We start from the raw sequence: 11278 nt of genomic DNA, 5'->3' as shown, positions 1-11278 counted from the left end.
TATAAAACTCTTCAGAATATAGCCTCATACAGTAGCTTATATATATAAAATCCTGTTGGAAGCAGGACAAGAGTACATGGCAACTGAAATATTCTAATTGTTACATTTTGAGTTACAGATAGACGCCTGCATCTGACCCCAGTCAAGCTGGAAACAGTTTAGGGGATCCAATTTACTGGCCTGATTTAGCTAAGCTACAGCACTCAGTAACTTTAAACTGATGTCTTCTTCATCGATCAGAACAGGGATGGACCTTGATGGTTGTGGACACCCTCGTAGGTGGTTATCACATACCGAGAATCCTCCTTGTCTCGTTCAACTCTCTTCTTGACCGGACAACCTTCCACGGAGCACCTATAGTAATTCCTGTAAGTTGATACACAAAACATGTCGTCTGAGTTAAGTAGTAGTCATACAACTTTCCATAAGCTGCTATAGTACAAAATAGCACACAACTTTTCTTTTGAAAGGTTTTCATGATTTGTCAAATTCAGATTTACACCTCATCTTCTTTTGATGTGACATTAATTCGTTTTTAAGTGGAATTAGCACTTCTTTTTTGGGAACTAAGTAGTTAACAATTAATGTGGCCCTCTGGTTTGGCAGATGGGCCCTTCTTTGGTGAAGTTATGTTTGTGGTAAATTTCCTAGAATATATATATACATATATATCTAGGTTGCTTGACTGAGATCGAGTGCAAAGAATATCAAGTAACTGAATGACCTGTTTACTTAAATGAAACGGCATGGACAAGGACAATCAAAATTCATATAATCGACAGTAACTTTTGGTGTTGTTTTGTTATAGCATCTTATAAAAATACATACATACATGGTAGTAAGATAGATGCAACAAGATTTTCAGGTATAGCTTGTTTGACCAAACAGTTACTGTACATATAGGCTTATTTGATTCACATAGCTTATTCCAACAATCTAAACATTACACTAATCCACTGCGAATCTGTGGAAAATCTGTGTTATAGAACATTATTTTCCCACCGAACCAGCTCACTAGGAAAAATGCATGGTTGGAGATAGTGTGAAAATTACTACTTTTTCCATATGAAATATTCACTATGTATGTTTTTTCTTTTCACACTGCTTCAATCAAAATATCTGTGTAGGAATAACCTCAGAGTGGAAAAATAGTGATTTTTTAGTAATGTTATAACAATAAGCAAAAGTCTTGTTACCTCGGATTTGGACTATTTTTCACCATCTTCTTTCCATACTTTCTCCACTTGTATCCATCGTCTAGTATTTCAATTTGGGACAACGTTCTGAAAGCAACCTTGTCCTTCACTTCTCTCCTCTCGCTGCTGCTGCCAACGTCTTATTTTTTTTGCAAAACCAAATAACATTTAGCACGAAACATAATCGTGTTAATTTGAAAAACTATATCCTTATGTATGCATGTTTGCTTACATACGAATAAGATAATGCTAAAAAGTAGTGTTGATGAAATGCTTACTGTTGCTAGGTTCCTCATGATAAGTAGTACTACTCCTAGTGTTAACCACTTGATTTGCTGCATAATTTGAGTAGTGAGGTACAAGAGTTGGATCAGGTTGTTGAACAGGCCAATTATCTATCTCGAAAATATCAGAAAGCTCAAAGTTAATCAAGTTGTTTGAGAAATGATCATCACTATCAGGTGAGTTTAGTAGTGGTGTAAAACTTCCATCAAACATGTTTGCACTAGAATTATTTGCATCCATGGATGATGATGAACTGAAATTCCCTCCCATCGCGTTCGTACATTTATTATATTACGAAGCAATTAAATTTCCTAGTGAGGTTCCTACGAGGTACGAAGAAGGTTCATAGACAACGGTTATAAGATTGGTGGCTAAGTGAATGTCATTGTTGAGGGCCCTTTTAGCTTTATTTGCTTATTTAGTCACTCCAAAATTTATGCTTATATAGTTGTAATGCTAACAAGTAGAGTGGGACATGGGAAAGAAGACTTTGTGCATAGACTTTTCAATGTTGCTTGGTGTGTTTGTAAACTTCAATTCACATAATATCAATCTCTCGTGTTTAGACAAATTAACCCCTTAGCAACGGTGAGGGGAATACTTTACAAGTCAATATGTGACAATGATTGGTCTCATGACCTTTTTTTTCTCTATTTGATACCCACTTTTCACTTTAAATCTTTATATGCATTTAAGGATTTGTAAGATTGTTTCAATTTAAACAGCTTTAGCAATTTAAGTAGGGTTTTAAATATACAATAACTTATCCAGTGTAATCTCATAAATGAGGTCTGAGTAGGGTGATGTGTACACAAACTTTATCTCTAAATTCTGAATACAGAAAGATTATTTTCGAAAGATCTTCGACTCAAATAAAAAATATCAAAGCAATAAGAATACTCCACTTTGAAAAAGAGAAAAAATAAGTATCAACAATAAGCACTACGATAACTTAAACCAACGGAACAAGAGGTAATAATAAAATCTTAAGAAGAAGATAGATGATGAGTACCTATCATCATAATACCAACAGGAAAACTAGACAATGTTTGACTATTTACTATAATCCTTGATTTCCGAATCCTCGTATCTATTGTCCTCTCCTCGATAAGTTGTAGGGCATCATATCATGTCTAATAACTTCTCTCTAAGACTTTTTCAGCCTACTTTTGTATCTCTCCTCAAATTGACCATTATCAACCTCTCACACCTCCTCGTAACATGCAACTGTTTATAACAATTAATATTTTAACTTAAACAAATAAAATAATGACCTACCATAGGTGAAATAGCATAATTAATAATATAAAATTCCTTATTCTTTTTTTTTGTTTTCCACCCAAGGGTGGCGTGCTCTACAGGCCTCAAACCCAAAACTTTTAATTAAGGTGAAACACTCCACCAGTGAACCACGATAAAATTCCTTATTCTATAACTAATAAACTTGTTGCATTTTATGGTGCAAGTTTCCATACTATCCTTTTAATTTACTTACTTTTCTATTTGAACCACTTTGCTCGTTATTTTTATTAAAAATAATAGTAATAAATATTGATTAATTAGCATATATATAAAAAAAAACTAAGTGAAAAATATATACACATATTTTTATATCATAATTATTTAGATTAGCTCTCTTGTTATGCAGAGAAATTAAAGAAAGAATATTTATTAAAGATGCATTAATATTTTAATAATTATATAAAATTAATAAATAGAAATATAATAGTCAAAACACATAATTTCTTTTTTTTTAAAAATGTGAGAAGTGTAACAAGCAAAATGTAGTGCACATCAACTGGAGCCCACTAGAAATCTAGGCAAGTTCCAGGGAGTATCTTAACATGCTTAGGAGACATTTGTTGGATACATATTGGTTGACTTGAATATATATAGCAAATATATGAGGTTTGAAATATTAAAAGATGACATCAGTGTTGATGTGTATCAGTATCCTGATGGCTAAATAAGTTAAAAAGATTATAATGGAAAGGTAAAAAAAATATTGAGATACATCAAGTCTAATCTGTAATGATGGTATTTACAATCCAAAGTTAGGCAAAATTTGGCTACTAAATAACATTCTTGACATTATATATATTCTAGATGTGGCATTTCTTGACCAATATATACTTTAAAAAAAAAAGAAAAAACTTTATATCATTAGATAAACAAGGGTTAATAGTGACCCAAAAGGCTAGTGTTACCAAGTCCTATTAGTTTAATAAGCATCACTTAATTTATCTAAGAGCACGATATTCCTGAATTTAAGTTAATTAGTTGTGAATTTAAAATCATCATTTGAATATATCTTTGCTTTAACACCAAGTCAATTTGATGTACATGCTCAAGCTGGGAAATATATATGACCCCTTCTAAATGAAATAATGACCTACTATATGGTAGCTCATTAAGTGTTTAATGGGTTAGGTATAGGAATGAAATTAAATTAGTCTATGAAAATGGACAACCATGTTCACTTTGTAATTTTGAAGACTTTTACCAAGTCTTTTTTGTTTTTCTTGGTTAATTACTACTAGTATTGATTAGAGAAAGAGTAAGGGTTGGTCAAAGAGTCCATAAAATTGACATCAAAATCTTGGACATGGGAGTAGTATTTTGGAAGACCTTTCTTTTCTTCATGTCCCCTTGAAGAGGATTCAGACCTTGGAAGGATCTTTGATTGCTTGTGAATAATCTACCCTTTTCTGCATGGAATTTTAGGTGTAATTAACATAAAGTATATCTCCCAATAAACTTGTGCCATTTCATTTTCCCCATATATGTTTCCATTTACATATATTTAGGGTATTGATAAAAGCTTAACTTGATAATGAGTTCAATTAATGTTTGATATGTTAGGAAAAACTATAATAGTATAGTAATCAGAAATATATTCTTTCTTAGAATAGGATTGATTCACAGAATATACATTTATAATCATATATACTCTTTCGTAGAATAGAACTCTAATCCTACAACTATAAATATTTTCTTTCTACTGTATCATTGAAAGAAGAGAGAAAAACTATTTCAAAATATCTTATGTCTTTCTAGCATGCTATAAAGAGCCATCGTTTTTAAAAAAGAAAATCTGTGTTCTTTGCTTTCTCTACACTGGTACCTTGTTACCTTCTTGCGTTCCTCTTGTCTTTTTATTTTTCTCTGCACATGCATCCCCCCCCCCCCTTTTTTTTTTCTCTTTCTCTATTGTATTTTTTCTAAATGAATTCACAATCATCCTCGCACGATTTGCTCTCCACAAAATTAGATGGTTCTAATTTTTCTCTATGGAAATTCCACTTTGAAATTTTTATTCAAGGAAAGGACATTTTAGGTGGTTAGATGGTTCTCTTGGTCTGTAACGGATGAAAAAGAGTTGAATCGCTGAATTTGAATAATGCGTAGGTAATCTTTTGGTTGTTGTATTCAGTACATGTTCACATCGCTATGTGAATTAGACCATTTAGTTCTACCTCAAACTTGTGGTTCCGCCCTGTAACGTCTACCAACAAAGTAATCTAGCAACATTGCCGAATAAACAAAGGGGGGAAAATATTCTTTTCTTTTATGATGGCTTGCAGCTGCTCTGGTCAAAATAAGATCAAATTTCTAAGCGAAATATGTCTACAACATGGTTCAAGAAAGTGTCGGAAGAATGAAAAAGGACAAGGATGGTACAGTTCTTGATGAAACTCCGACCTAAATTTGAGTCGATGTGTGACAGTTTTTTTAACAGAGAAGTCACACCTTCTCTTTATGTTATGTTGACAGTCGTCTTGTGTGAAGAGACTAGGTTTGGAACTCATGTGGCCATGGAATCGATGTTATTACCCAATGTTACATTACTTGCACAAAAATCAACAATCGGTACTTCATCAGGAAATCCTAAAAGAAGTGTCCAGTGCTATGAATGCAACGACTTTGGTCACATAACAACCAATTGTCCTAAGAAGAAAAAGCTTTGTGCTTACTGCAAGATTACTGACCATCATATCTCGAACTGTTGTCGTCATCCAAATCATTCATGCGCTGCTCACCAAGCATACCAAACGGATGTCACTAAATCAATTGGTTCATTCCCTGGACATGATTGTGAAAGGTTGATTCGAGATTCTAAAGCAGCTTCCCTTTTCGAAGCCATCTCAAGTGAACTATTGACATCCTTAGGTACAAGTAATTCTATTAAATCCATTTGACATCTAGTATTCGGGTGCTTCCAATCATATGACCGAAGATCTGTTCCAATTTTGTTCATTTTATGATGATTTATCTAAACATGTTATTCATACTGCAAACGGGCATATATTGCTTGCTTTGGGTATTAGTTTTGTTGGATATTTGTCTAGTATTTTTTATGTACCTAATTCGAAGGCTAGTTTGATTTCGTTAGGTCACTTAGTTGATCAGCATTGTGTTGTAACATTCTCCCCCAATGATTTTGTTGTTCATAATTTGAAAACTGGGATGACCATAGAGCCAAGGGGCGTAGAAATTGCAGAATGTTTCTTCTAGAGTCGGTTCATCATTATTTGCATTATTGTTTTCTTTCAGTTTCTGTCATGGATGTTACTCGCTCAATAGGTTGCTAACTCTTAGGCATCATAGGACGGGTCATCCTCATTCTTCTCTACTTCAACACATGCACAAATCATGTCTTCCATCAACACATGTCATTCTTTCTAGTCTTTCTCTACATGTTCTAATTGTGCCGATTTGAAAAGTCACAAGCTCCGTTTTTCAACCAGCTCATCTTCCTACAATGATTTGTTTGATCTAGCGCATAGTGATGTTTGGGGTCCTCCTATTTTGTCAAGGTTGGGATATAAGTACACATGGGTGTTTTTTTGTTCGAAATAAATTTGACGTTTCGACTATTATTATGAATTTTATTGAGTGTGTGTATACAACTGAGTTTCATAGAACTATAAAGATCTTTCGTTCTGATTTTGGAGGAGAGTAAGCTAGCTTTTGACCATAGATATTTAAATATTTTTGGCAAATATTATTTGGATGAAGATTTAGGTGAAATTTCACTATGTGTTTGGCCATAGAATTTGGAAAACATATATATATTTTTTTAAAGAAATATGATTTAGACCCATAAGTTTTTAGAACTATCAAAACTAATCATAAATTTGTCTTACATAGCAAAATAGAAATCTCACATAGCAAGATTCATGACTTCCGCAACAAATCAAAAAGCATTTTATAAATTCAAAAATAGAACTAATATAAATTCGAAAAAAGAAGAAGAAAATAGAAGGAAATAAATATTGCAACACCGAAGAACTTATGTCTTCTCATCTGAAAGAGTTCAAACTATTCTTTAATATAATCATTCCACATTTTATGAACAATCTCTTCTCGATGACCTTGCATTTCCGACTCAGATGATCGAGAAAATGAAGCGATGTTGTTACCCTGAGCCGAATAGTTCGTCATTTTCATCAACAATCATATCATCATTTCATATTCATTGAATATTCCATCACATTTTTTGTGTTCACGTAAAAAATTATGTAATACAGCGCAATGAATTACTATTTTCACTTGCATGTCACATTCATAGTTGTTCATGTCTTGTCGTCGTATTCTGAATCTACTTTTCCACGCACCTAAAGTTCTTTCAATTAATTAATTGCGCAGAGAAGCATGTCTATAGTTAAATAGCTCTTTTCCATTCTTAAGCGCTCTTTCACTTCCTCGGTGGTCTTGTAAATGATAGCACATTCCTTTGTATGGAGCTAAAAATCCTCTTGTGTTCCGTAGACCAGCATCAACAACGTAATATTTTTCTACGAAAATAAAATAAATGTAATTCTTGTTTTATTTAGTAATTTTGATTTAACATAATCATATTAATAGCTTGTGTATTAAGACTAACATAACAAAGGAATGTACGAAATCAGAAGAATGCATGTAGAAGGAAACATTGTGCATCATCACTTGAAAAATCTATATAACAACCTAAGATAAGAAGTATTTTTCATTTTTGATGACAACTGGAACACATATAAGATAAGGCTTCTCATACTAACATTCTAACCACCAATCAATCAGCCATTAACTTTTAAGGAAGCATATGATGTGATAAAGGTAGACTATGTCAAACCTTCAACGGTACTCTATGAACAACCAAACATAGTATGCATCCAGTGGAGAGAAGAAACATGCACAATTTAATGGCACTTTGAGAAAACATTCTGATGATGACTATTCTATTGAGTAAATTTTCTTATATTAAGCAAAAATAGAACTACGAGTTTATATACCATTGGTGTAAATGGAAAGTTAGACGATGAGTCAAGAATTGCATTCTCAAGCACTTTACTATCATGGGCAGTACTCTTCCATCCTGCTGTAATAAAGGTGAACCTCATGTCAAAATCACATGCACATAAAATATTTTGTGAAGTATTTTCTTTATGATTACGATATGTTTGTCGCTTAGTTTTTGGGACTTCGCCTTGAATATATGTTCCATCAATTTCACCAATAGAATCCTATCAAAAAGTAAATATAAAAATTACCAACTATAGCAACACCACCATTAAAGAATACACTCCTAATTTTATATTTTGTAGTTGAAAGGAATGTTCGAAAAGTCAGTTTACCTTGAACCAAGGCCAAAAGCAGTTGTTGTGGCGAAGTTTTGCAAGTATACCCGGTCATATTATTTAGATATACATATGTTGGTGCAAATGACAAAGTGCCTCAGCAACTCTTCTAACGTGGAGGTTAATTGTCTCGAGTGAATGTTGAAAACATTCACTTGCTGATCGTTGACTATTATTACGTGCAACGACAGTTAGGAAAATCGTTGCACACTCCATTAATGGTACATGTGTGGTTCTATCCTCAGATGATAACAAATTATTTTATCTTATTACGTCGATAAGACGCTCAAATGTTTCAAGATAAAAATGCATAGATTCATACAACACATATGATGTCCCCAAAGAAGAAAACAACTCATGCCATACCAAGTTTAGATGTATGTTGCGGTTGGCGAATAATAACCTACTTTCTCATACGACTTGTTCAGTATGATCAACTATAGCACAGAGCATAATGTAATCATCATTGTCATTGTCTGAACTAGTGGTAGCATTACTGGAAATGCTCATAATTTTTCAACTTAATATTACACTTGAAAGGGTGGTTCACTAACACTTGAAACTCAAATATGAATCAGGAGCATCTCTCAATATGTCATAACTCTTCAAAAAGTTGATCTACTGATCAACACTTAAACCTAAAAAAATCACAAAAACATATGTAAAAAGATGTACAAAAGACAAAGATAAACTGAAAAAAAGATGTTCAAGAATTAAGAAGCTTTTAATAAATGAAACTTAACATACATAGTAGATAACACATGTACATCTCATAATTTTTTGAAAACTCATTCATTAAAGAGAGAGTTAATAACACATAATAAGTCATTACACAATCATAGTCATGTCTACATCACAACGAAGTGAAACAAAAATAATTAACTTTGATGTTTTACGCATTAGACTACAACATAACACCATGAAAATAACGACTAGCTTAATCTTTTTGCAAGTCTTTAAATCATTGAATTTGATTTTTTTCAGTCATATAAACGAATATCTTGCGAAAGTTGGGTTTAAGCAAGTAAGTCACTACTAGTGAAAATTTTTTGTTAACTAAATCATGTTTTTCAAAGATAAATTGTAAGTGAATGGTGATGCCTCAGGGTAGACATCAATTTCACTTTTTTTGTTGCTTGTGCTTGTTCCTCTTCCTTCTTTCTTTTGCTTCTTCTTTATTTATTTTCCACTCCAAGTGTTCTCTAAAGTAATCATCGGAGTGGTTCAAAGTTTTAGCATAAACTTTTTTACAACGCGTAGATGTTCCGCCCTCAGAAGGTTCTAAAGTTCTATTTACACTACCAGAACCACTACCAGTATTCTGAGACATAGAAAGACGTGTTTTCAGTAACAACATGCTCATCATCATCATCAGAAGGTTCATACTCTTTAACAATAACTTCATTTGACTTTGGTGGAAGATTAAGATTTGTACTATACATGATATGATTTCATCCAGTGTGTCTTAATCTTTAATACCATGGTATTTGTACTTGAAAATATATAATTTCTCCATTTTCTTTTGCTGAGAAAAAAAATAAACATAATGTTATCTCGATATGTTTAAATGTAGAACATAAGTACCTTTGTTATCTCCCAAACTTACCGCTATATGCCTTGACAAAATATTAGATGGACATGTAATTGTGTAAGTTGTAGGGTCTCATCCATATTCAGAGCAAGAACTAAGGAGATCCTTGAAGTTTTTTGTGTATTTCCTTAATCGTTGAATATTTGACTTAATTTTCTCATCATCAAACTTGTCTCGATTTTCAATTTTCTCAAAAAAATTCATTCCTAAAATCTATCAATCGTGGACTACTGATGGCATAACCTTTAAATACGGACTTCCTCGCATCATCATGCAAGACACTTATAAGGATTGATATTTCTTCATCAGTCCATTTATCAACAACTGAACCACGTGATTTATTCATTTTTTTACGTTTCAACAATACAACATCAATATGAAAACACATCATATGCATATTTAATTTTTTTAGAGTGCAGAAAATCTGAAAGCATGCCTTTAACTAAAAATGAAATATGTACGAACACAATTGATAGTATATTACCCTGTTAATCGGAAAAGGTGAAGTCACAGAGTTCTTGTCGGAAATTTCAAAACCAGCTTCAGGAATAATGAGCATTACAAAACTTAAAAAAACAAGCTCGAAAAGTTAGTTGCACCAGTCCAATGAAAAAATAAAACACAACGAGAAAATATTCTTATCATTTGTAACTTAAAACCTTGACAAGAAAACATATTCATACAAATCAATTCAAGCAAGACAATCTAAACAAAATTTACTATAAGAAAAATATGTATATTTTGACAAATTACCTTCAATTTGTTTCTCCACAGAGGATTGCCACACAACTTTTATTATGGTTGTTCAACTAATTTTTGGATATAAAAACTCATGTACATGTATAATCTATATAATAGAAAAGTGTATTAATTGAGTTAGTTGGCATATAGAGAGTTAATTGAGTTGGTTGGTCTCAATAAATAGATTGTTTTTGAAAATATAAAAGTTAGGTGTAAAAATTGAATTTTTAAAACTTTCCAATTAATGAGATTTGACCCAAATACTAATTTTCTCTAGTATTTGCAAATTTGGGATATTTTCCAAAAAGACTTGTCAAATAATGAAAAGTGTATGGACAAATAAAATTTGTCAAATTTTCCCCCAAGTTTTACTTGGAAAATCTATGACCAAACGGGCCCTAAGTATGCTATTCTTGTTATGTTTTTAAAAAATGGAGGAATTATTTCTCAGTACACTTGATCTCATACTCCAAAACAAAATGAAGTCGTAGAAAGGAAGAATCAACATGATTTGAAAACTACATTGGCTTTGTTAGGCATGCACATCTAATATACCTAAGAATTTTTACCTGAAGTAGTACTTACTTCTGTATATTTGATCGATAGACAAATTTTTCATTCATTGCTAATGAGATAACATACTTTAAATTATTTCATAAGAAGCTTGATTTTCTCACTTGTGAGTTTTTCATTGTGTTTGATTTTTCCATCTTTCTGCACATAAATGACAAAAGCTTTCAGCAAAGGCAAGATAATGTATTTTTGTGGTCTATAGTGTCACACGAAAGTGGTATTTATGTTATGATGCATCTTGTCGCTAGCTTCGTCTATACATGTTATTTTTT

At 32.3% G+C, this 11278-nt stretch overlaps 1 protein-coding gene and 1 long non-coding RNA gene across 3 annotated transcripts; both read right to left on the bottom strand.

Annotated features, from left to right (window-relative positions):
- Positions 1–19: 19 nt before the first annotated feature.
- On the bottom strand, positions 20–1856 carry LOC107028594 (probable WRKY transcription factor 75). Its single transcript, XM_015229723.2, has 3 exons — positions 1475–1856; positions 1197–1335; positions 20–366 (listed from the first exon to the last, which is right to left on the bottom strand). The coding sequence occupies exons 1-3, from the start codon at positions 1749–1751 to the stop codon at positions 237–239; spliced, it is 546 nt and encodes a 181-aa protein (XP_015085209.1). The 5' UTR covers positions 1752–1856; the 3' UTR covers positions 20–236.
- A 4881-nt stretch (positions 1857–6737) lies between these two features.
- On the bottom strand, positions 6738–10525 carry LOC107027222. Of its 2 annotated transcripts, none has more exons than XR_001457733.2 (4): positions 10177–10496; positions 8099–8739; positions 7757–7987; positions 6738–7279 (listed from the first exon to the last, which is right to left on the bottom strand). It is a non-coding gene; the product is annotated as an uncharacterized LOC107027222 (long non-coding RNA). The 2 variants fall into 2 exon arrangements; XR_001457732.2 differs by having other exon boundaries at positions 6739–7279; positions 10446–10525.
- Positions 10526–11278: the final 753 nt, after the last annotated feature.

This window comes from Solanum pennellii, chromosome 8 (genome assembly GCF_001406875.1).
Source record: "Solanum pennellii chromosome 8, SPENNV200".
Classification (NCBI taxonomy): Eukaryota; Viridiplantae; Streptophyta; class Magnoliopsida; order Solanales; family Solanaceae; genus Solanum; species Solanum pennellii.
This window is presented reverse-complemented; position numbering and strand designations above follow the sequence as displayed.